Source organism: Dermacentor albipictus, chromosome 4, assembly GCF_038994185.2.
Source record: "Dermacentor albipictus isolate Rhodes 1998 colony chromosome 4, USDA_Dalb.pri_finalv2, whole genome shotgun sequence".
In the NCBI taxonomy this organism is placed as follows: domain Eukaryota; kingdom Metazoa; phylum Arthropoda; class Arachnida; order Ixodida; family Ixodidae; genus Dermacentor; species Dermacentor albipictus.
This window is the reverse complement of record NC_091824.1, coordinates 140,042,504-140,068,823: the sequence shown is the minus strand read 5'-3', so window position 1 is coordinate 140,068,823 and position 26,320 is coordinate 140,042,504. Positions and strand designations below refer to the sequence as shown.

Genomic DNA, 26,320 nt, shown 5'->3' with positions numbered 1-26,320 from the left:
GTTCCATTAGCGCGTGTCCTGTGTGGACGGAAGGAAGCAGACTTTATGACTGGGTTGCTAGTGTGTGTGGAGGGCAGCCGTATTCTGACTTCTTTAGTGAACGTGCGTGGAAAGAGTTAGTAGAAGACGCATCATTTTAAGAGTTCTGCGGAGTGTGTAAGTCCCGCGAGTTTAATTGTTCGTTTACGTCACGTGTCCTGTAGGACTTTCAGGGAAGAAACGTGAGTAAGCGTAAGTGAAAAGTTTGCCTACAACGCAAGTACGCGTTTTGTTTAGTGACCACAAGGCTTGTGCGCTTGTGATTACGTACTTGTGAGGTTGACCAGATTGTTCAGTGGCACCATTACGTGCGATAAGTACGCCACTGCGATAGATTGGAAACATGCTGTTCGTGTAGTTAGGCCACTTAAGTTATGTTCGGCTGTTTTCATTTGTTGTTTGCATCGTCAACGACCCTTTGTTTTGCAACAACAATAGTACTCTGGTCTTGTCGGCAATCGAGGAGAAATGGATAGCTGTTTGGAAGGGTGGTTGGAACTGTTGTCAAAATTGGGGAACTAAAAGATCAGGGTTCATTTTGACGCAGTAATAGCCTGGCGAGTCAGGGGCGAAGAGCCTGCGCTTACACGTGGGGCAGCGCTGTGTTGTTTTGTTTGTTTGACGTCTGTTCTCCAGGGCCAAGGATCCCGAAGTTCGTCAAACGTGGCTCGACCCCAGTACCCTGCAGCTTCTATCAGCGTTCCTCATGGCCAGCGAATTGATTTCACCGGCCATTCAGAACAACCGGGGCGAGGACGAGCTGTTAGATATGGAGCTGGTTCCTGCGATTACTTCGAGTTCCCCAGACCACATCGGATTGCAGCACAGCTAATTGAGGAATGCAGAAGCAGGAAAGCGCATTCCAGAGAAGCGGCCGAGCAAACAAGTTTAAGGCAACAAGTTTACGTGCCAACAAGTTCGTGCGCCGCCGGGATTAGCAGGTGGGCATCCGACAATGAAGCAGGTGCAGCCCTCCCCTTCTCCTTGTTCAAAGTCCATTGCCAGTCTGCGAGGCAAGACCGCAGCAAGCCGCCAGGTGTGACACCACGACACGGGCGCCTACCATTGGCTGCAAGTGGCGTCATCGGAGTGGACTCTCCCATTGGTCAAACATGACGTGACTTGCAGTGCTCGAAGGGCTTATAAGAAGCCTTCCAGAGAGACCTGAGGATGCTGGGACATTCCCTGTTTCCCTGATTCACCTCTCTCGAACTTCTTGCCGCGGGCCGCAGCGTCCGAGTTGCTGCTGGCCCGTAATGACTCTACGTCTGATACTTGTCGCTCACCCCTCCTTGTACATAATGTAGAATAAATCCCTCCCAAGTTTTGGGTTTTTCATCCCGGAGTCCGTCCTCCAAACCCCTACAGTAGGGAATCGATGTCGCCAGTTCAAAAGGCTTCAGAATAAAGAGCTGGAGGCGAGTTCTGTCCATGCGCACTTGAGACGTGATAGTGCTTTCGTTTACAAACACGAGATATCTGCACGTAAAGTTTCGTGCACTAAACTGTGCGCGAAAGAAGACTTTCGGCGTGCCCCCGAGGAAACATGATGGACTCAGAAAAGAAGTCGGTGATAAGTTGTGCCACGCAATTAGCTAAGCTAATAAATCTCTAGCCTGTCTACGTACCGAGTCGATCTTGTTCGCTCCAGTTTACTTTAAGCATAGCCAGTGGTTATCGCGAATGAAAAAAGCAATTAAAAGCAATAAAGAGAAAATCTGTGCGCATTTGAAGCTGGGTCGATGCAGGTCTTCGCTTTTCACGTAGCCAAAGAGTCGTGGTTACCTGCGGTATATATGTGGCATATTTTATATATATATATATATATATATATATATATATTATAGATACTCTCCATCCTCTCCAGTCTCATAGGAAATGTGCAGGGAAAGCTCAATAATCGCGATGTCATTTGCCTCAAGCAGTGACCTACATTATAACTTCCTCGGTTTGGTCTAGCACTTTTTTTCAAGTCTTGTATTTCCACCTGAACCATATGCTCAAGCCGCAAAGAATGAATTGGTACCGAAGCGTTCAATTGACGCGAGTATAGGGTACCTGCGACTGTCCATACAGCGCCGTGTCCCATATTGCGGGGTGAGCTTACACATCGTCACGCGGGCAGGATTGAGATCGGCCGGTCGTGCATGCACCCTGCCGCGGCATCTATCGGCAGTGGATGACACTGAAACGCTTTGCAGAAGTCCAGCACCCGCCGCATTAAATGTGTGCTCCGGGCCCGCTCCTCGTAAAGCTTGTCGTGGACACTGTTGATACACACGTACTGCCTGTAGAACAGCATGTAGAAGAGCTGGCTGGGCGACAGCTTCCAGAAGCCCCACATTTTGACCGGCCGGTGCCATCCTGCGCCCGCCACTGCACGCAGTGTCGACCGCAGCGACAGCAGCGGGTACTGGACATAGGTGGGGTCCTCGTGTTCCACGTGATCGCCGAGGCAGTGAGCGTGTCGGTCGAGCTGTTGAGAAACCGCGTCGCTCCAACCGCGGTGCCTGAACAGGGCCTGCCATAGGATACTGGCAATCTGGACGCCCACAAGAGCCGCGTTGACATAGGTTTCTTGGAGAGCTTCGAACCTCATATTTGCGTACACGGCGGGCGAGACTGCGATGAGGTCGCCCCGACGGTTCGCTTGCATGTCGTCTACCGTGTGCGACAACCACATCCAGCGGACAACGTGGTCGAAGTCATGTAGGGCGATCTTTCGCCGGAACGCTCCGATGGCGATGACGTTTGCGCAATAGTCTTCCGTCAGGTTCGGCAGGAAAATCTGGTACCAGTGCGACGCCTGCGTGGGCAAGAGCAACCGCAGTCGTGAGATCAAGGCGCTTGCTTCCTTGGCGTCTTCAGGACTCGCGAATATGTCGGTGGCGTCCGCGATGACCGCTCCGGAGATGGAGTCGTAGAGGGAGCGGAGTGCGTTGTCCTTTTCCTTGTTGGTGAGCTGCTGCTGGAACACCAGCTCCCACAGCTCGAAGAGACCACCGGAGGACGAGTCGCAGAAATCGGTCCATAGCGCGGTGCCTCTTCCCGGGACGCTGTCCAACAGGAACTCTCTTTCGAACAGGGCAACCGCGGTTCCGACGATGAGGTGCGTTGCCGAATGTGCGTGAAAGCGCGGGGACTCGAGTATGTCGAAGAGCGTCCGGATGGCACTCGCGTCGTTGACCGTGACGGCCATGTTGTCGCTGCAGCGGCATGAGCAGACGTCGTCCACGTGAAGCCGCCACTTATCGAGCGATGCTCTCGGGAAGAGCTGGCCGAGCACGTCGAATCCACCGGTCAGCGGCTCCGTCTCATCGTGTTTCTGGTTCGCCTGAGACAGCAGCAGTTGGAACTCTACAATATCTCTGCGCGTCAGTTTAACTCCGAAGCGTTCGCCGAGGGTCAGAAGCGAACGCTCGACGGAGGCGCGCGTTTCTTCGTCTTCGGCGTTCCAAAAGTCCCCCGCGATTTCACTCCCTCGGTGAAGCTCCGCCACGCAGGCGCACCCATCGGCTTTAAGGTCGAGTAGGAGGGTAAAAGCGAGCGACACTCCGAACTTGATCTCTAATATACCGGCGATGTCGACTACTCGAAGCTCGGCTCCGCCGTCCCAGCTAGAGAACATGTCGGCGACAGCGTTGACGGCTCCCTCAGTGTTCGACGTTCCCTTCGAAAAAACCTTTAGGCAGCTGATGTAGTAGACACGTAGCACATCGCTTGCCGGCATTTGCAGAATACCTTGTAGAGTCGGATGCACCACCTGCAAGCGGAGAAAATACAATCGCTGAGTCGCTGCGGATCGCAAGCGGACTGGTATACACTCTAATAAAAATCTCAGGGAAAACAGGAGTAACTGGGCAGTTTATTAGTCCTAGAAAGGGCGCTTTCGTCCCTCAAGGGAGTAGCTGCATGAATGTGCTTGTCGTGTGCAAATTTCGGAGAGTAAGTGTTTAGTCCCTGGTCGGAAAGTGTGCAACGGGAGGACGAACGACAACAGTTACTCCCCATGCGCTCCGCTGTTTTCGTCCGTGTCGTGGAGTGTTTCGGCAAAAGCAGCATTGTCTTTAAATTGTGAATAGTTCGAAGTTGGTGCACTGTCTGTTGAACTACATGCAAAGCAGCAATTTGCATCTTCGTGAAAATATTGCGTGAAATTTAAAAGCTGGAATGTGAAGAGCCATGCTCTTTGTGCGCGTGCCCGATGCGAGCGATACACATTAAACGTGCAAGTCATTGATAGAATGGCAGATTTTGCTGGTCGATAGTACCTAAGTTCCTTCCGTTCCGATGAGATTACGAACTTAACTGAAGCGATGTGTTGCTGAAACGGGGCACGCTAATCGACAGAGAAATTGTCCTTCTCTGTCGTCTTGGGTGCCCTGTTTGAGCTCGCTACACGTATACGTCGCGTAGTGCCTCAGTTCAAATCAGCCTAGGAATTCTCGGGTCGATTTCTTTTCGCACTCGCTTATGGTTGCCAGTACACTCAACGTTAGACTCTCCCCGCGCAGCGTACACAAAATGCCGAGTCGCTTTTATACTGCCGCACCTGCGTTCCGATGCTTAACCTGCCTCAATATCCTGTTTCATCAACGGATCGGCCGTGGTTCAGGACATCCCAAAATAGGATGGCGTCGGTGCAGCTAAAGAAACAGTGTTCAATTGTCTCTGGCACATCACAAAATGGAGAGTTAACATAATTAAGAGACAAAGATACCCTTCTTCTGTAGCCATGTTTTAGCGGGATTTTCACTATATGAAGTTTATAAAAGAATGTTTTGCAGCAAGGGGTTAATACAGTTTGCGAACTCGCTTTAATATATCGTGGCCTGGCCATTTACTGTATAGTGATGGGTAAAATGGAGGCGGAGATAGCATGGACAGTAAATCTTTGTATAACGCTTTGCGCGACACAGAGAACAAGTATTCAGTGGAAAACCGAACTGTCAGGAAACGAACCGCCAATTAAACTTCTTGCATGAACTCCCCACAAGCATAAACGCGAAGAAAGATTTGAAGAAACAACTAAATCAGGTAACGCATTAACAAGTGCAATTTCCATGAATTACTGAATTATGGGATGTAAAGTATCGCGAAAAAAGAAGAAACGAGACACTATTTGCCGCACATAAAGATGTACTAAGCCCAGCCCATCTTTACTAACAGGCCTAAAAATATTGTCTCGCCTCATGGGCTCAAAAGTTGAAGACCATGCGAAGGTAGCAAATATTTGGTGAAAGCGTTGGATGTACAGCCTGGCACAATCAAAACCTTGCAATACATAGTAAATTTTTGTTGCCAAGAACTTATTGCAGGCTTCGGCCTTTTCAAAAATGGAGAGTCGGTGTGGAGCGAATGTCTGGGCGTAACTTTGCAGAACCGAAACCCGTTCTTTCCAATAGTGTGCGCTGTTACGACACCCAACCGGTGCCACCAGTGTTACGAACTTGCACCGCTGCACCACTATTACGACTTTGTGGTCCCGTAGCGCTCGTCACCCGTTTCGTGACAGAGCGTTGGTAGCGAAGACTCCGAGCCAGGCGTCGATGAGAATAACGAAAGGGATTTTATACATTATATACAGGTCATTGTACAGGACAAGATCGGATCGGCACTGGGGCCGAGAGCTCACACAAACGCGACTGTTCCCGCACGACGGCGTCCGGCGAAAACGCGTGACACATCTCACCCCAGTCGGGAGCGACACTCTCTCCCGGTGGGTCGGCGGATCCTGTTTTTCAGGCGCGTGTCGCTGCTTTTATAATCCCCGAGGAACCATTGTCACTCAAACGGCCCAATACAAAGTCAGCACACGACGGTCGTCCGAGGGGTCCAACCAGCGACCGCGTTGGCCACCCGGTTCAAAGTTCGCGCGCGCGGTGACCTCCAGGCAAAGGGAGGTGCGGCGCCGGGCTGTCTGGCACACGCTGACACGTCCAAACATGCGGCTCGCCGAGGCTTCTCCCGCAACAGGACACCGCTGCCTGACGGCTCAGCATCTTGACTTGTGAAGAGAGAATTAGGGCGCTCGCAGGATAGATTCCGCATCTTGCAGATTCGGAATCCGGGCTTGTGGTAATGGCACAACAGCATCCCCGCCCTCAGATAAGGCGCCGGGAAGACGAGCTGCCTCCACGTGGCTCGGATGCCGGGCGCGCACGTTCGTCAGGCTCGTCCAAGTTCACGTCCAGTGTCGGGACGCCAGGTAACTTCACGTGCCCAGGTCCAACTCGCCAGGACAGGAGCTCTGCTCACCGCATCGTCGCCAAGGCACCTTGACCAGCTCCGCTCGGGTCGTTCCTAAGACCTTGCTTCTCGCCACTGGTCCCGCTTGGTCGTTCTGCAGCTTGCAAAACCGACCGGCAAAAGGCAACACCCAACACGAACAAGTGCCCTCTGTCTCCCGTCAAACACCAGACAAGGCCATAATTCAAATCAACCTAACTAAATTGCTATCCCTCTTTTTGCTCCCGCTGCAACAAGAGGCAGGTGTACGATCTAGTACACAAGGCTCAAACAACAAGTTTTCAAATTAACAACACAACAAAATAGACAAGAAACAATTATTAATCAGCAATAATAATTACAAATGGAATGGTCCCCTTGAAATCACTTGGACCGAAAACATACTACTGAGGAAGCAAATGAGGTCATTCATTTTTCCCGGCGATATTTTCGCGGAATCCGAAGCTGCTTATATTTGCGACCCTGCTTATCCGTGTAGCGGCGGTACAATAAGCCAGATTCCTTGCCAAATGAAACCCCCTTTTTTTTCACCCCCCGTTTGACACTCTTCCTCAGATCGGCTAGTGAACAATCTTCCTGTTGCTCGCGAATCCGAGTTTCCCTTTCAACTGCAGCCTGCTCCTGCCAGCTGGCGGAAACCGGAGCGAGTGTGGAGCCCGCGTCGCCTAATTGCGGCGTCGCGTCTATATCGCGGCTAGCACTGCACGCGTCACTCCCACTCACCTCCAGGACCCGCTCGCCTAGGCCAGCCTCCGAGCTCTGCCTCTCCCGTGACTGCTCGCCACTCAAGTTACCCTGATCGGTCCCTGTACCGCACCGCTGTTCGCTCACCGACGCTAAGTCAAGTTCCATCGACAGCGGGCGTGCTTTGGATCGCGTGGGGGCCATGTACGCCACGTCGGCAAAGAATGATTTGCCGTGATCCCTCAGCAGCTGCTCCGAGCTATTTGAGAAGAGGTAGGAAAATTGCTCCGGGAGGGCGGTTGACAGAGCGGCTTCGGTGTTAAGTTTCCCAAACTCTCCTTCAATGATAACCGTTGCGATCGGTAAACAGACACTCTCCTTCTCGGCCACTTGCCGTATCCTAACGCACTCTCCCGTAAAATCACTCGAGGAGACGAAAGACGGGTGAACAACGTCCATAGTTGCTGCAGAGTCCCGCAGTGCTCGGCACTTCTTGCCGTTTACCTTAATTTCCTGCACATAGGGCTCCAATAGACGTATGTTTTTGCGAGTTTCCTGTATCGTTGCAAAAGCAATTCTCTCTGGGCAGCTTGCAGCAATGTGCCCTTGCTTTTTGCAATTGTAGCAGGTTAACGGTTTCCGTTTTTCAAAAGAACGCGTCATTTCGTTTCGCTGTTTCGGACCATCGTCATCATTCTGAGATGCATTCTGTCCATCCCTTACAGTTTCTTTGGGAAGGGACTCGTCTTCCCGAAACTCGCGACGCGTGATTTCCTTCCGTTCGTCGGGCTTCCCGTAAAACCCATCTCTTCTATCTGCTTTTTCTATGCGCACTGCCTTGCTGTGCAAGCTGCGGCGGGTGTAATACTCTTCCGCTAACTCTGCTGCCTTGTTTAGCTTAACCTCCTTTAGCCTATCTTGCAGCCAGAGCCTGACATCCTCATCAATGCAACGGTAGAACTGCTCCAACGCGATGCATTCAACGATTTTGTCACGGTCGTCGTAAACCTCTTCGCCCTTCAGCCATTCCACCAGGTCGGCTTTTAGACGAAACGCGAAGTCAACATTCGACTCCTTGCCCTTTTTTGCATACCGGAACCTCTGCCGGAAAGCTTCGGGCGACAATTTGTACTTCCGCAGTAGCGCTTCCTTCACATCACTGTAGCTCTCAAACGCCTCTTTCGATAAGCAAGTTATTACGTCTGATGCCTCCCCAGGAAGCAAGGCTAACAGATTCTGTGCCCAAAGGGATCGCTCAATGCTATTCCGTTCGCACACGTGCTCAAATTTCACGAGGTATTTGGCCATATCCTCTCCGACGACAAAGGGTGGAAGTTGATCGCGTATTCTTGGAACATTAGAAGTGAGACTAGGCGCCAGCGAGTTATTTCGGGTCTCCAACTCTTTCATTTTAAGCTCATGCTCACGTCGCTCCCTCTCCTCTTCGCGACGTTTCTGTTCTCTCCTTTCCTGCTCGCAACGTTCCTTCTCCTCCCTTTCCCGACGTTCATTTTCCTTCCTTTCCTGCTCGCAACGTTCCTTCTCCTCCCTTTCCCGACGTTCATTGATATCCGCCCAGGCCTCTGCGGCTTCCTCAGCCGTTACGTCCCCAGTCCTCATGACCTCAAGGATCGCATTCGTTCTTTTGGTTGAGCCCAACTCAATGCCCAACTCCTCACAAATTTCGAGAAGTTCCTTCACCTTGTACTTCTCCATCGTTCACACTGTCCTCCTGCTGTTTACCCTTTTTGAATATACCTGCCGTACGCTACTATAACACTACTAGTAAGACATATGCAAGTATTTCACACACTGCCCGGTTTACCCTCTCAGCATCCCCTGGTTTTCAAAACACTCTTACTAGGCTTGAAACACACAAGGTTAAACACAATGCAACACCAAGTCAATCCCTGAGCTACTATAACCTGTGTCAGAGAAAGTCTGGTGTTTGAGGTAAACTTCAGGCACTCACCGCGCCGAGGTAGCTGATGCCGGTCAATCCCGTAGCTGCCATCCAGTGTTACGACACCCAACCGGTGCCACCAGTGTTACGAACTTGCACCGCTGCACCACTATTACGACTTTGTGGTCCCGTAGCGCTCGTCACCCGTTTCGTGACAGAGCGTTGGTAGCGAAGACTCCGAGCCAGGCGTCGATGAGAATAACGAAAGGGATTTTATACATTATATACAGGTCATTGTACAGGACAAGATCGGATCGGCACTGGGGCCGAGAGCTCACACAAACGCGACTGTTCCCGCACGACGGCGTCCGGCGAAAACGCGTGACACATCTCACCCCAGTCGGGAGCGACACTCTCTCCCGGTGGGTCGGCGGATCCTGTTTTTCAGGCGCGTGTCGCTGCTTTTATAATCCCCGAGGAACCATTGTCACTCAAACGGCCCAATACAAAGTCAGCACACGACGGTCGTCCGAGGGGTCCAACCAGCGACCGCGCTGGCCACCCGGTTCAAAGTTCGCGCGCGCGGTGACCTCCAGGCAAAGGGAGGTGCGGCGCCGGGCTGTCTGGCACACGCTGACACGTCCAAACATGCGGCTCGCCGAGGCTTCTCCCGCAGCAGGACACCGCTGCCTGACGGTTCAGCATCTTGACTTGTGAAGAGAGAATTAGGGCGCTCGCAGGATAGATTCCGCATCTTGCAGATTCGGAATCCGGGCTTGTGGTAATGGCACAACAGCGCTTAATTTATGTGCGTCTAGCCGCACGCCAAGATACTTTGGCGAGACATCAGTCCACTTAACGCCTGCAAACTGTTCTGGTGTATAGCACCATGAGCCAAACCACAAGCCTAAACCTTTCGAGGAGTTCATTGGGGCTCCTGGTACGCTGCCAAATTCCTTTATTGTCGATGCTACCTTTTCAACACTGGTCTTATCCTTGCAGAAGAGCGCTTGATCATCTGCATAAGCTAAGACTTTTACATCATTACCCAGTATATTGAAGCCAAGGATGTAAGTCGACTGAATTACGCTTAAGCATAGCGGTTCCAGGTAAATGGCGAATAGCTGTGGGGACATCAAGCATCCTTGTTTTACGGATGAGTAAATAGAAACGGGTTCGGAGAAATGGCCATTAATAACTAAACGAGTAGTACAACATGTGTAGCAAAGGCTAAGGTCTTTAAGCACAACGGAGCCACCATTGGCATGCTCCAGAAGAGAAAATAAGTAGGAGTGACTGACACGATCAAAAGCTTTATTTACTCTTGCCTTTACTCTCGCATTTACTCTCGCATTTAGCCGCTGTCGCCTTTACTCTTCGACATATACTTAAAACCGCTTTGCTTATGCGTGCTTTGCAACTCGAGCATTAAATGATACACAGAAGCGTTTCTCATGTGAAATCGAACGCGCACCGATCCTCTCCAATTCGTACATCTATGTATGGCGTCTTCATTCTTATCGACTGATATTATGTTGACATTAATTCATATTTGGCGTCTTTTGAGTAAAGAAACTTGGAAGAATGCTCGAATAATAATTCGCGAGAATGGAGAGGTTACAGAATGGAATAATTATAGGTCTAGTAGCTTGCTTACGGCAGCGTTCAAAATATGTACGAAAGTAATCTTTAGAGCCATCAGAGTAACACTTAACATCAGTCAACCAAGAAAATGAGCAGCTATTGAAAGCGATATTAAAGTGATTGAAAGGTGTTTGAAAGCCCAGAAGGGGCGTTTGTAGCCAGAAAGACAAAGTTCAGATGAACCTACGTACTGCCCATCAATCATATTCTGGCTCAACCATTCCCTTGCAGCTCCCACGGACACTACCGCCAGGGTACCCTGTAGTAATTGTTTGAAAATGCGGATTAACAGCTGCGCGTCTCTCTAAAAGCAAATGATCGCTATCGCCGTTTCTCACAATGTGCAGAACTGCGATTTCCTTTGTTCATATTTTTATTAAGCAAACCTTTCTTTGGCTTTGCTACATTCTTGCATACAAATAAGCAACTTGGGGCACTGGGTATGCATGTGCCCGAATAGACAACCTGCCGCTGTATGGTGTCTGGCTTAGTAGATTATTTGGGTCACTGCCTATGTGCCACCGACTATGTGCCTGAACGGACAACTTCGGGCAATGGGAATGTGCAACTGGACATGAACCCATTCTTGGCGAATCCTCCAGAATGGATGTGCCACTGTGACTCAAGGAACGTAAAGCTTCAAACTTAATTTAGATACGTGTCGTGCTTCTCTATGGGTGCACCTCTAATTCATTTAGTCATTTTATTTCGCATCATGGAGTTTGGAGACAGTTGGTCTGAAAGAATGCGATGCTTGGGGGGGACTGAAGCTCCAGCACATGGAACAGCGATTTCAACGGGCTCGGCACAAATTTTTTTTCTTAATTTTCCTCTCTATTTCCTCCCGTCACGGCGCGTCACACATTGACATTGTCCTCGCGACGCAGACAGCTAATAGCAACAGGCGACGAGGTCGTCTCGTCCGCCGCTGATGCTACCTTGCTAAATCAAACAAGTTTCGCCTCATTCAGATTCCAACGTTGCGTTGGATCTACGTGTATTGATTTCTTTTTCTTTCGGAGGCACGCGGCGTTACCTGTGTGAGGAGCTGCTCTTGCTTGGCGCCTTCGAGTGGGTCTCGGTCATAGCAGGTGTAGTCCAGGAAGTTGCTGCACGGGTCAACGGTGCGTTTGGCGCGCAGGGACAGCTCGAACACGAGCTGGCCGCAGCAGAAAGGAATTTGCCAGTAACCTGACCGTAAATCGATTGAGGGAAAGTAAGATGCCGCAAAGAGACAGTCGATGGCGTCATCAATTCTGGGGAGCGGATATACATCTTTCTTAGTAACGGCGTTTAGGCGACGGTAATCAACACAGAACCGCCACGTACCGTCTTTCTTCTTCACCAATATTACGGGGGCTGCCCAAGGACTAGATGATTCTCGAATGACGCCTTTGCATAGCATTTCTTGGACCTGATCACTGATTATCTTGCGTTCTGATGGGGATACACGATAGGGTTTTTGTCGGATTGGCTGGGCGGCTCCTGTGTTGATGCGGTGATGAGTTCTGGACGCAGGAATTGATGGCGGTCTATTGTGCTGCGCAAAGTCGAATACCGAGGTATGTTTCGTAAGCAGGGCCATCAAAACTTGACGCTCATTATTGCTGAGTGACTTATCAATCATGGAAAGTATCTTCGAGCTCCCGGAGCTCGAGACACTGGTTGCTCCTTCATCGGGGAGTTTAGGCCTTAGATCTTTAGGCCTTGAGGTAGCACTGCCGCTTCAGTGGAACAGTTTAGCGCCCACAGCCCCGCGCATCCATTGGTCACTGAGACCACGCAGTGCGGAACTAATACGTTTTTCTTGAGGCAGTTCCGATGTACAGGTTCCACTGCAGCATCGAACGAGATAGGAGTCGGAGATGAACAGGCGACGGCAACACGCATCGCGGATAAGGCGGGCACAACTTTATCCTCAGACACGCACAGCACACTCTCCGGGCAAGCTTCACCTTCAAAGAGCACAGGTGAAACACTGGTGTCGACACTGAGTTCTCCCGTCCGGCAATCAACATTCGCACCACACAACTGCAAAAAGTCAATCCCCAGAATCACGTCATGCGAGGAGCGAGGAAGAACAGTAAACTCTGCATTAAAAACTTTCCCACCCAAAGACGCATCCACGTTACACACACCAACCGGGTATAATGCTTCACCACTGACTCCACGGAAACTTGTGCACTGGTCCCAACGAAACATAACCTTGCGTCCCAGAAGGCCTTTAAACCCCACACTCATGACCGAGACAGTTGCTCCCGTGTCGACTAAAGCCATTGTGGAGACCCCATCAATCAGTACATGAACCTTATTCTTTAGCATGAAAATAGTTGGAGGCAGTTGAGTCGGCAGCACATATTTTCCAGCGACCTCACCTCCATCGGCCGCGCTGGCTAGTTTCCCAGCGGGGGCGACACGAAACGGCGCCGAGGCGATGGTGACGTGAATCGCGGCCGAGGGGATGGTGATCGGGAGGCTCGGAAGGCTGGTGTTGGAGTCAGAGTACGGTCGGAGGCAGGGGAGCGGTAGCGGTTCCGGGTTCTTTCTGCTCCAATTAGGTCTCCTGGGCGGTGCATCGGTCCTCTCGAAAGTGGCTTCCTGAAGAGGAGTCTCCTGGCCACTGAGTGCGCAGTGTACGACCGCTAGACCGCGTAGTCGGCGCTGACGATCCGTAGTTTGCTGCTCGGCGTCGGCTACAGTACCTAGCTATATGGCCAGGCATGCCGCAGCAGTAACACACTGGCGAAGGGCGAACTTCAGAATGCGGATTGAAGTAATCTGCCGAAGACATCGGTTGAGGGTAACGAGGCTCTTCCCCTTGAAAGTCGTAGGTAGCGGCGAGTCTTCGTGGACGAAAGTTGCGTGGGCGTGGATCAAAACGTTGAGGGGGCGAATCATTGCGTGGTGGTTCGGTCGGAATGCAATGCGGTTCGTCTCTGGAGCCGATAAGATCCGCGACGTTCACCGAGTGGTTCCAAGTAGCCGAAGGGGGTTCCCGAAAAGTGTCTCGGAAAACGGAGGAGCTGCAACGAGGCGCCGCATAACGTGCCTGTTCGTCATGTCGCTGGAGCTCCTCGCGGACTATCTGGCGGATGGCGGACGAAAGGTCTGGGAGCAGAGGACTCGTGTCAACACTTGCTACAGTCGTTACATTGGCCAGCCGTCCAAACTTTGGTGTAATTCGTCGAGTCTTCAGCGCCTCGAACGTACGGCAGTGCCGTATCAGTTCTGATACAGTGTGCAAGTTCTCTTTACCAATGAGGAAATTGTACACGTCTTCCGCTATTCCTTTTACCACGTGCCCCACTTTATCTTCCTCTGTCATTTGAGGGTTGACGGTGCGGCACAGCTTCAAAATTTCTTCGATGTAGGTAGTGCAAGTCTCGCCGGGTACCTGAGCTCTCTGGGCTAATGTGAGTTCCGCACGTTTCCTCTTTGCGTCCGAGTCACCGAAACACTTTTTGATTTCCTCAACGAAGCGTGTCCAAGTAGTTAGCATGTCCGCGTGGTTGTCGTACCATACCAACGCCATGCCGGCAAAGAAGAAAACAACGTTCCTAAGCTGACTGGCAGCGTTCCAGTTATTGTATTGGCTTACCCTTTCGTAATGGGTTAGCCACTCATCCACATCTTCCTCTGCCTTCGCCGAGAACGTGCGTGGCTCTCGGTAGTGCTGGATAGGGACTGGGCTCGCCGAGGCACTGCTGGTGAGGGTATTTTGCTCTGTGGCCATGACTGAGCGCGACGGCTTCGGCGTAGCTCTTGTGCTGGTGGCTCCGTTGTAGGTCGTGGGACAGCTCAACCAAATGTTACACGCGAGGTGTTTTAATGCAGAACCAGATGAATCTGGTTGATAGGCGCGGTTGTTGAAGAGCGGTCTCGCGGCAGCTTGGCTCACGTCGTTCTCTTCTTTCTTTCATCTGGTTGTTTGCGCGGCAGGCGTGGTTCATGACAGCTTGTGACAATATGATTACGTATTTAAATTTGACTTAAGCATATAGGACTATGAAGTAGAACGTGTTGAGAAAGAAAAGAAAAACAACTTTAATGATATGGAGTGCAGAGAAGTCGGCCTGGGGTACATTCTTCTCGCCACCTACTCTGCGGGTGCGAAATGGGACGGGGAAGTCCGTGTTGTTTAACAGTCAGTCTAGCTACTATAAGGAAAGAGAGAAGCGATTCAAAGCTGGAAAGGGACGAGGTAAAGAAAAGAAAGAGAAACCAGGGCTACGTGATAAACGAAATAGAACTGAGATTTGCATTAGAGTTAAAACAAAAGAAAGCAAAAGTCAAATTTGTGTTTGAGTCTTCTTTTGTTCAAAATGAAATCGCACCTGGCTGGGCGTGCTGAGCTTTGCCCACGACGGCGATGATGACTTCAAGTATTGTGTCGCAAATCAGCTACAGCGCTCCCAGAAAAACAAGATCACCCATTTATTTCGTGGCCTCTTAACGGTTTTCATTCACAGAAGGTTAACTGCATATGTAACACGGAGTTGTGAAAATCAAAATTTGCGAATGCGAATAAAAAAGTAATCGAATACGAATACTCTGCTTTGAATATCGAATTGAATATCGAATAATCATACGCACATGCATTCATTAGTATGTTGTGTTAATTTGTTAGGTTGGAACATTGCAATTACATTATCAGCGTTAAAGAAACTGCACTAGTGCGCTGGTATACTAAAACATTGTGTATTTGGCTCATGTTAACTTAGGATACTTAGTAATTCCCACTAGTTGTGCTCGCCAGCCTGTTCCTTATTATAACGCGTCAAATGCCCGTAAACTCGGAGGGGCTTGACCCTCAGCAAGGCGTCAGTCGCCACATTTGCTGTCAAGCAATAAGATCAGAGTTGATAGCGACAATGAATGAAAGAAAGAAAGAAAGAAGGAAAGAAGGAAAGAAAGAAAGAAAGAAAGAAAGAAAGTAAGAAAGAAAGAAAGAAAGAAAGAAAGAAAGAAAGAAAGAAAGAAAGAAAGAAAGAAAGAAAGAAAGAAGTGCACCCTTGATGTTCGCAAACCCGTGCCCCTTGCTACTGGGAAACCTGCTTTTCCGCAACGTTAGCCCTCCAATGGCTAAGTGCGCTTTAGAGGCGAAATTTCGCTAACAGCACGAAATTATCACAAAATTCAGCATGAGATCGCCCAAATATCCTTAGAATAGATAGAAACAAATCGTATGGACCGTGGCTGCTTCCGCACAGCCACCATTATGTTTGATTTGAATCGGATATTCGTATACAACCGGATATTCGCACATTTTCGAAGATATATTTTCGAATAGAATACGAATATTAAAAACATAATATTCGAACTTTTCGCATATTCACACACCATTAATTAGTAAGTGTTGTTAAAAGAAATTAACTAGTCTTGGAGTCAGACGAAGTGGGCAAAACCAGTTAAGAAAAAGGAAAAAAGAGAGATTAAGGCGATGGATGGATGGATGGATGGATGGATGGATGCATGGATGGATGGATGGAATTGGACAGGACAAAGCGGGACCGGGCGGGCGGAGAGATGGATGGATGAGAAATCCGCGCGCGTTGAAAGTGATGGCTGATGAGCTAACATGACAATTATGATTTTGCACACCATTCACGGTGTGTAAATAATAATTATGAATGTTTACAAATGATAAACATTTGCACATCGTTCACAGTTGCGCCCGTTCAAAGCTAATAACGGAATCTCGTGTAGGCAAGTGTCTCCCAGCATACTTAAAAACATATTGAAGGAGATCTAATGTAGCCGTGTTTATAAGCACTATGCAGGAATGTTTCCCTGAACTGCCTTTGCATGTCTGCGCGGTAGCTTTTCTTATGTTTATGAAACTGGATTTTATGCTGGACGAAGGCGACAAATGCCGCCATCAGAGGGCGACAGGCGCGACCCTCAGATCGTGTATGCAATTCGCCACCCGCGGCAGCGTCTGGCATTGAAACGCTGCGCAGAAGTCGGGCAAGCGCCGCATAAAGTTGGTGCTCCGGGACAGGTGCTTGAGCTCCTCGTGCCTGAAGCACACGTATCGCACGTAGAATAGCATGTAGAATAATTGGCTGGGCGAAATGTACAACAAGCTCCACATTCGGACCGCCCTGTGCCACCCGGCGCCCGCCACGGCGCGCACCGTCGAGCGCAGCGACAGCGCCGGGTAGGAAAGCTCGGTGGGATCCTCGCGGCCGACTTGACCCTGTATACAGTCCACGTGACCGTTAAGCACTTTCGACACCGCCTTGCTCCAGCCTGGGTGGTCGAAGATGGCCTGCCAGAGAGTAGACGCCAGCTGGACACCCACTAGCGCCGCAGTGATGTATGTTTCGCGGCGGGCTTCGACCCTGATATCTGCGTACAGGAAGGGCGATAACACGATAGCGTCCTCCAGGAGTAAGGCGTACGCATCCAAGCCCCTTAAGCGCGTCCAACTCAGAACACCGAGACCGCGGGCGTCGGCGTGCAGCAGCGTCTTGCGCTGAAAAGCTCGGACGGCGATGACGTTGGCGCAATAGTCTTCCGTGAGGTTCGGCAGGAAAATCTGGTACCAGTGCGACAGCTGCGTGGGCAAGAGCAACCGCAGCCGCGAGATCAAGGCATGCGCCTCCTTGGCGTCTTCGGGACTCGCGAATATGTCGGTAGCGTCCGCGATGACTGCCGCGGAGATGGAGTCGTAGAGGGAGCGGAGTGTGTCGTCTCTCTATTGGTTCGTGAACTGGTGCACTGATACCAGGTCCCACAATTCGAAGAGGTGACTGGTGTCGGTGTCACAGAACTCGGTCCATAGCGCTGTGCCTTTTTCCGCTGTGCTGTCTAACAGGAACCCTTTTTCGAAAAGGGCAGCCGTGGTTCCGGCGATGAGGAAGGCTAGTGATGTCGCATGGAAATATGGTGAGTCGAGTACGTCGAAGACCGTCCGGATGACACTCGCGTGATTTACCGTGACCATCACGGTGTCGCTGCAGCGGTACGAGCAGACGTCGTTCATGTGAAGCCGCCACTCATCGAGTGATGCTCTCGGGAATAGCTGGCCGAGCACGTCAAACCCGCCATGTAATGGTTCTGTTTTATCGGTCACCAGGCTCGCGTGGTACAGCCGGAGTCGTAAATCCGAGAAGCTTTTGCGCGTCACGTTAACTCCAAGGCGCTGGCTGACGACCGATATTGAGTGGTCGATGAGGGTGCTAGTCGGTTTCCACCGGATGTTCCCAAACTTTCCATATTCAGACGTTTGGGAGACTATCGTGTTGAAGGGCCCTTTGTTAGTCTTAAGGTTCACTTTTAGGCGGAAAGTGAGTGATATTCTGTACTTGATCTCCAGTATACCGGCGGTGTCGACTACTGGAAAATCGTTTGTGCCACTCCATCTGGAGAACATGTCGGCGACATCGTTGACGGCTTCCTTTGTGGGTGACAGTCCCTTTACGAGAACAAATAAGCAGCTGAGGTAGTAAGCGTGTAGGACGTCGCTTGCAGGCGTTCGTAAGGTTCCCTGCAGTGTCGGATACAAGACCTGCAAGCAGAGCGAATGCTATCGCTGAGTCGCTGCGGAACAATCTTAAGCAAATGCTGGTGGAAGCATTCGTCATGTGACGTTGGAGTTGCACAGTTAGTACGAAATTTGTGCAGCCTTATAGTTGCAACACAAGCAGAATTCGAAACTGTACCTTGAGGACGCATTTCACTACGAATAACACTATAGATGCTTTCCAGCATTGTTAAGCAGCCGAAATGAAAGCAGGAAAAGTACTACTTTTTGGACAATGATACACGGTGGACTGCCATGCTAAAGAGCCTTCCGTGGAGCCACAACGTATATTGCACTGCCTTTGCTTGAAGCGACAGCAGTTTGTTATTTCGAAACATTATCGCATTGCTACAAAGTCACAGCGCATCCATCAACACCCTGAGAGCAGCGAAGCGTTAGACACACGTAAAAGGTATCTGAGACACGTGAATACGCGTCTGAAATATGCGATGTGAATTGATTTGATAAAGATGTCATATTTTATTTTTCTCCGCCAAATGTCGGTCACGCAGACAGGCAAGGCACTTTTATTAAGGCGCAGTTATTCTGCTGGCCGCCAAGGAGGGCTGGGCTGGTACCGACCAGCTTATTTCTAAATTCCCCTAGGTCTAACCGACCTGCTTTTTACCTAGTTTGATTTGATCCTATTAGATCATTTGGCATGTGAAAATAAAAATACCTGCCCACGGAAGCCTCTGGAAAGCACCTGATGTTACAGTAAAGCGGGCGGCGCAGTATATGCATAGGGGCAGCGGGGAACCAGTGCTGGAACCACAGCCGGATCCAGGGCGTTCCGATGGTTCGGGCCACCGAACCCGGAGCGTGCCGCTGGGTGTACGTATAGAAGATCGACGTACACCGTAAGCACGCGGAGGCCTCGATGAATCCCCAATGCACGGAGTAGTTTGGATTCTTGCTTTGGTGCCTGAGTCGCTGCCAATGTATACTAAACAATGCCACTATGCTTGCATTTAGTTGTGCCGATTTTCACGAACTTCGCGGCCGCAGTTGCAAGAAACTACGCGCGCATGCCTAGATAATTTCTGTGAACTGCCGGCCACATCTTCTTGGGATAGAATTTATATGGACACTCCAGGCGCATTTCTGCCGTCGCCGCACCCGTGATGTTCCGTATAAAGTCCATGAGCGATAATGCTGTATGTGCGAGCGAAAGTCTTCGATGGTGACTCAGCAAACGCGGTTCAATCTCGCGTGCGGGAGCAAGAAACGCCGGCCGGAAGCGTCTCGGGCGACTGCTAGGGTGCCTCGATGTCCTCCTCGCCCGCCGTTTCGTACAGACCGAAGACAGCCGCGGCGTCTACTACGGAGTTGGGCACGCGAATGGCGGACGCCGTAGGGACGCCTTGCCGGCGCTCGTGTGTCTTGAAAGCAATCTGCGACGTGGCGAAAGTGCGCGCCCGCAAGGCCCTCATCTTAAAAACGATCTGCGATGTTTGCAGAGTGCGCGTAGTGCCGGTAGCTTCGTATGCGCTGTGCTTTCCACGTTTCGTTCGCGTTGAAGCGAGAGCTGCTGGAAGGTCAATTCGTTTGCTGGTGCCGTGATTGCTCAATCCAGCATTTCGACAGCGAGTTTCCGCGCTCATCGAGGGAGATGTGTTCATGTTTAACTGCGTGCGCTTGACACTGCGCTTGCTAATTTAGTTAAAACACGTTGACGGCCTAGTTGGTCTGAGTGTGCAAGCGCGACTGAACAAGGACGTAGAAAGAAGCAGACACACAAAGACAGCGCTGTGTCTGTTTCTTCCTGCGTCCTCGGTTGGTCACGCTTACATATTCAATCTTTGTTAATTTAGTTAGTAAGCGAATGTTTACAAGTCTAACGGCCAGGACAACTACTATGCCCGCAGTCGGTTCTTCGAAACTGCAACTCTTTTTCTTTCGAGCAATTGTGCCGGCTGACTTTCTCCAATATTGGGCCGCGCTCGCATACCTCCGCATGGTATAGCTCAGCGTTGGCTTCAGCGAGTCCATCTCGGTGATAGCAGGCGTGGTCCAGGAAGTTGTTGCATGCGTCCACGGTGCGGTTGGCGCGCCGGTACATCTCGACGACGAGCTTCTCGCAGCAGAAACCCGGCGTCGACGGCAGCGGAGGTGGCTCGTCCGTTTCGCGGTGGAGCGCGTGGCGCAGCGCCCACACGGTTAGGCCTAGCGCGGTGGCCAGGATCGCCGCCCAGCACACGAACTCCGGCGGAACGGGGCCGAATAGCGTCTTGTAGCCGCCGCGTGGGTGTTCAGCGTGGGCCTGCGTCCGGAGCGCTGGTCCAGGGTCGGTGTCGGTCATCCCTCGGCGCCGTCCTTGCGAGAGAATCGCTCGTGGCGCTATTCGCGAGAGCAGCTCGTGGTCGCCTCTTCTTGCGGCTCGGTTGACAGAAAAATTTACGATGTTGTTAATGATGATGTTGTTGTTAATGAGGATGATGATGATTTTCAGGCTGAGCCGCATACCGACCAACAGGGAGTGAACCGAGAAGCGGCGACACACACACACACACACACACACACACACACACACACACACACACACACACACACACACACACACACACACACACACACACACATATATATATATATATATATATATATATATATATATATATATATATATATATATATATATATATATATATATATATATATATATATATATATATATATATATATATATATATATATATATATAATATGTAATAAATATATAATTAGATAAGAGTTCATAAATAGCTATGGAGGAAAAAGAGGACAAGTCATGCAGGGTTGCTCGGAGATGAACGTAATGAAGCTCAGAATCTTCCCGCCCGGTCGCCTCATACTGTGTTGAATGGCTCGTTAAAGCCGACCCAGCGCATGTGCTGTGGTATCGCTCCAAATACGCCGAAAGGACAAACCTACTAACAAACGGCTTCGTCCCTTAGGCCTGCCGCTTGAGGATGCCCACGAGATCCTATTCTCGCGATAAATATTAATAACCGCGATGCAGTTCAGTGCGTACCCGTGAATACAGTTAGGTCGGTCGGATTTTCGGCCAGTAACATATGAGCAGAACATGCCTAGAACTGCAATATGCGCACTGCAGATGCAGTGACCACTGATTTGAGTTTACGTAGAGGGTCTGAATTGGACTTGTCTTGAAGGTACTGGTCGCGAGACGGATGCCCAGAGGGTGGACGGATGGATAGATTGATGAAAAACTTTATCAGGATCCTTTAGGGCGTGCCCCAGCGCGCAGCGGACCGCTCCCACGTCGGGACAGTAAGGCCGAGCCTCTCCGCCGTGTCGCGGGCCCGTTGGACAGCCCATAGCTGTTCTTCGAGATTGGGGCAGTTTAGGACAGCATCCCAATGTGAAGAAGTGTTGCTTTCATCGCCGGCTAACGCGTGACATCGCCAGAGCATGTGAGGTAAGTTCGCTAAGTCATTGCATAGTGCACATGCATTTGTCGTCTGAATTTCGGGGTACATCTTGTGAAGAAGTAGGGGGTTTGGGTATGCCCCCGTCTGTAGAAGCCTTAGTGTCAAAGCCTGAGGTCTATGGAGTTTGCAATGTGGGAGGGGGCAGATCCTCCGAGCCAAGTAAAAGTGCTTAGTAATTTCGGTGTACGAGGAAGGAGAGTCCCGATTGTCAGTACCCCCGGCGTCACGCTGCCCGGTAGCTACGCGGTCGATGATCCCTCGCGCAGCTCCGTGTGCCGACTCATTGATGTTGGGCGGGGCACCCTCGATATGTCCCATGTGGACTGGAAACCAGATCAATGTGTGTGGCTTGATCTCTTTGCTTTCTAATATCCCTAGGGCCAGCTCGGATCTGGTTCCTTTGACAAACGCCCTAACAGCTGATATCGAGTCACTGTAGATTGATGTCCTCTTGTCGTCACATAAGGCCATCGCTATTGCAGCCTGCTCTGCGCTTTCAGAGGATGTCGTCCGAATCGAGATTGCTTCGTTATTTACCTTTCATGATTTGTGGTAACTACAGCGAAGGCCTGTCCGTCGGCGTAGCGCGCTGCGTCTACGAAACTGTTCGAAGCCCGTTCACGAGCGTTTTCCAGGAGACCACACCGTTCTTCAACCCCCGACAGACCGACGAGTGACCCACGAGTTATTAACGACAGGTCAACAAATACTACAGGACCAACGTCTCGGAAGAACGCAATACGCTCCCCCACACAAAGCTCTCAATAAACTCCAGGCAAGGGACTGGCGCCGCCTGCAAACCAACACATACCCACACTTGTCTCGCCTACACGCGATCTCCCGAGGGATACCACCACAGCAGGTGTGGTATCGCTGTGTGGTGCTACACCAGGGATACGTCTCGGACGTATCCCTGGTGTAGCAACCACACAGCGACACTCACGCACATAACACACGAATGTACCGACCATCCGGGCGTCGCAATTTCACCACGAGTCACAACGTGGTCTTCGAGGCGAGACTCTCCGAAGTGGATCTGGGAAGCCAAATGGCGACCCTTGACTAGGCCCGGCGAGTCGCGATCACCAGTGGAGCCCTGTCAGAGGAAACCACCCAGGAATAAACCGCGCAATGGTTTCTGCAATAATGAAGTTCCTCCTCCTCCTCCTCCTCCTCCAGGAGAGCCTTCGCACGCGCCCGACGTCTTCCCACGTTGTGTTCTGCATGGACGTTTCGTGGGATCGACCGACAGTGATGCGGTCCCGCTGCTCTCGAGGGATGCTGCGGAACTTTGTTTTGATTACTCTGGGGGGGGGGGGGGGGGGACGCCCAGCTCCTGTAAGATGTGTCTTCCAGCTTGTGTGGTAGATAGCCTGACGAACTGGGCCCACTCCTGTGCTTCCGCTATTTCCTCTAGCGTGTTATGCATGCCAAGTTGAAGTAAGCGTTCCGTGGGAGTGTATATGTGGAGGTCGGAAGCTCGCTTGATTGCCTTCCTGATTAATGCATTGAGCTTATCACGCTCCGATCTTTGCCAGTTGTGCATGGCCGCGACGTAAGTGAACTGACACATTACGAACGCATGTACCAATCTCACGAGGTTATCTTCTCCGAGGCCTTTCTTGTAGAATATTTAAGGCACTTGGTGTTGCAGAATTATAAAGTATTGCTCCGTGCTTGATTGTTGTCTCCAGCTGTTTTTATTGTGCTGGCATATAATGTGTAAATTGTATCCCCCCCTATGTGATGTCTTTCGGGGACTTTAGGGTATTAAAAAATATCAAGGCAGGAGCGGAAAAGACTCTTGTATAAGTTCGGAAGGCACTTTCGATTACTACCCCATGTAGCGTGTGACAGCAGCTTTAAAAAGTTCATTGTTTTCAGTCATTTTATTTTCAGATTTTCAATACGGGGAATAAATGTGAGCTTTGAGTTTAAAGTGATTCCCAGGAATTTATGTTGGCTACTCACAGAGAGTTGGTCTCCCTTGATTGTAATACTATGCAGTGGTGCTACCCCTCTCTTGTTTGAGGAGTGTACGCAGGTACCTTTTTGGGTGCTTATTTTGAAGCCGTTCCCATCCGCTCATTTAGATAATTTGCTTATACAAAGCTGTACTTGTTCGCAAATAGCAATATTGCATGATTTGAAACTTACTTGCACATCGTCAACATAAACGAAATAAGACATTGCGCGGGGAACGACTGTATCCGGGCTGTTGATTTTTACAATAAATAGTGTGCAACTAAGTACGCCCCCTTGCTGAACACCAGTTTCTTGGGTGAATTATTTAGATAAAGAGTTACCAAATTCTACGCGAGAAGTGTGGTTAGACATGTTGCTTTCAATTGCGTTTAACATGTTCCCACGGACGCTCATGGCGGAAAGATCGCGGAGGATCCCAAATCGCCATGTCGTGTCATACGCTTTCTCTAGGTCTAGAAATACTGAAAGTAAAAACTGCTTATGAATGAATGCGTCTCTAATGTTTGCCTCAATGCGCACAAGGTGGTCTATTGTCGACCTTGCCTCTCGGAAACCGCACTGAAGGGGGTCTTTTTTGATACCTTTTAGGAAGCTGAATAAGCGTTTTTCCATAATCATTTTTATCATTTTATAAATGAATGAGCATTTTTTCAAAAAATTTGCACAGACAGCTTGCAAGCGCTATTGGCCTGTAGCTGCTGGGGCTTTCCCCTGTTTAAGAACGGGGATGACTATAGCTTCTTTCCAGGATGGTGGAATATACCCCGCTACCCACATGGCAGTTTGTCCAGTGTTTCAGGCTGTAGGTGCCGAATCATTTCGTATATGCATTGTTTGCTATGTTTGCTACGCACGCACAATGAGGCCACTTTAACCCATCACCCATATGTTCCCATGCATTATATCGAACATGAGAGATCTGGAGCACGTGTTTCATTTTATATTGCGATAAAAATTGTATAGACACTGCAAGCGAATTCTTGCCGTCGCTGTCGGCAAAGAAATGTTTCGTCCTTAGATTTATCGGTGTGTATACAACAACCGTAAATAAGCTCTAAAAATGGGGCATTTTACTATAATATCGTATTGCTTTACAGTCGCGCCAAGTATGTACAGCATTATGTAATTCTGTTGTACACTTAAGAGCACAGTCTTGCGTAAAGCCAGCCCAGTCTTGCAATTCCCGTGCAAGACTTCACCGACCTGATGCAGTAAACGTGCAGTACTTCGGTAAGCTAAAACACGGTTAAGCTGCACAGTGCCACTGTGCCTTGCGAGTGCTCTATTCAATACGTGCTGCTACGTGAAGCAGGTGAAAACAAACGAACAAAATTGACAAGTAAATGTGCTGTCAGCCCACATCTATGATATATTAAATTGGTATTCTGTGCTCGCTTGCAGATATCGCATTGCACAGTACTACTAGTTATGCACGAATAAAAATCCGAAAAGCCTAAAACAAATCATTAAACGCTATTCATAAAAAAAATTGAGAACACTGCAGATCTTACGACAGAGGCAGGACGTAAGGAGTAGTGCATGTTTGTACGACCATACTGGATACGCCTCTGCATTCCCGACCAACATATAGAGCATCTTATACCGTAGGCAGGAAGGTAAAAAAAATGAAAAAGAAAAGTAAATCCAATATACATATGCATACAACTGTCAAGGGACATCCAGCCTCAACAGCAGAAAGTAGTAGTCAAGAACTTAACCGATCTTCTAATCGCATATTGAACATCTGTGCCAAGATAAGGGGTTACTGGCCCCATCCAAAATAATTTTTCTACTGTTCCCGGGCACTACCATTGCCTACTTTTGTTTCCGGTGGTTATGGTGCCTTTTGCTGGTCGTACCCTTTGTGAAAGCTCACTGTCTAAGCAGGGAATTGATGTCGCCAGTTGAAAAGGCTTCAGAATAAAGAGCTGCAGGCGAGTTCTGTCCATGCGCATGCGCACTTGAGACGTGATAGTGCTCTCGTTTACAAACACGAGATATCTGCACGTAAAGTTTCGTGCACTAAACTGCGCGAAAGAAAACTTCCGACGTGCCCCCGCGGAAGCATGATTTACTCGGAAAAGGAAATTTATGATAAGGTGTGCCACGCAATTAGCTAGGCTAATAAATCTCTAGCCTGTCTACGCACCGAGTCGATCTTGTTCGCTCCAGTTTGCTTTAAGCATATGCAGCGGTTATCGCGAATTAAAAAATCAATTACAAATCATAAAGAAAAAATCTGTGCGCATTGCTGCTGGTTCGATGCAGGTCTTCGCTTTTCACGTAGCCAAAGAGTTTTGGTTGCGTGCGGTATATATGTGGCATCTTTTACATATATATGTATATATATCTATAAAAATTACGCACTTGTAATCGCATACGGTTTCAGTTCCTCTCCAGTGTCATAGGAAATGTGCAGGGAAAGATCAATTATTGCGATGTCATTTGCCTCAAGCAGTGACCTACATTATAACTTCCTCGCCATGGTCTAGCACTTTTTTTCAAGTTTTGTATTTCCACCTGAACCATATGCTCAAGCCGCAAACAATGAACTGGCACCAAAGCGTTCAAATGACGCGAGTATAGGGCACCTGCGAATGTCCATACAGCGCCGTGTCCTGTATTATGGGCTGAGCTTACACGTCGTCACACGGGCAGGATTGAGATCGACCGGTCGTGTATGCAGCCTGCCGCGGCATCTATCGGCAGTGGATGACACTGAAACGCTTTGCAGAAGTCCAGCACATGCCGTATGAAATGTGTGCTCCGGGCCCGCTCCTCGTAAAGCTTGTCGTGGACACTGTTGATAAACACGTACTGCCTATAGAACAGCATGTAGAAGAGCTGACTGGG

The 26,320-nt window shown here is 49.9% G+C and overlaps 2 protein-coding genes across 5 annotated transcripts in view; one reads left to right on the top strand and one right to left on the bottom strand.

Annotated features, from left to right (window-relative positions):
• LOC139059353 (methanethiol oxidase-like) overlaps positions 1-26,320 on the top strand; it is a 423,146-nt gene that overhangs the window by 68,400 nt on the left and 328,426 nt on the right. The gene's annotated exons all lie outside the window — the stretch shown is intronic.
• Positions 1,932-26,320, bottom strand: LOC139059719 (uncharacterized). Of its 3 annotated transcripts, none has more exons than XM_070538157.1 (2): positions 26,286-26,320; positions 1,932-3,802 (listed from the first exon to the last, which is right to left on the bottom strand). In XM_070538157.1, exon 2 carries the CDS (start codon positions 3,767-3,769, stop codon positions 2,153-2,155), a length of 1,617 nt encoding a protein of 538 aa, XP_070394258.1. In that variant the 5' UTR covers positions 3,770-3,802; positions 26,286-26,320; the 3' UTR covers positions 1,932-2,152. The 3 variants fall into 3 exon arrangements, with proteins under 3 accessions (XP_070394258.1, XP_070394257.1, XP_070394256.1); XM_070538156.1 differs by lacking the exon at positions 26,286-26,320 and adding an exon at positions 19,999-20,382; XM_070538155.1 differs by lacking the exon at positions 26,286-26,320 and adding an exon at positions 11,556-12,925.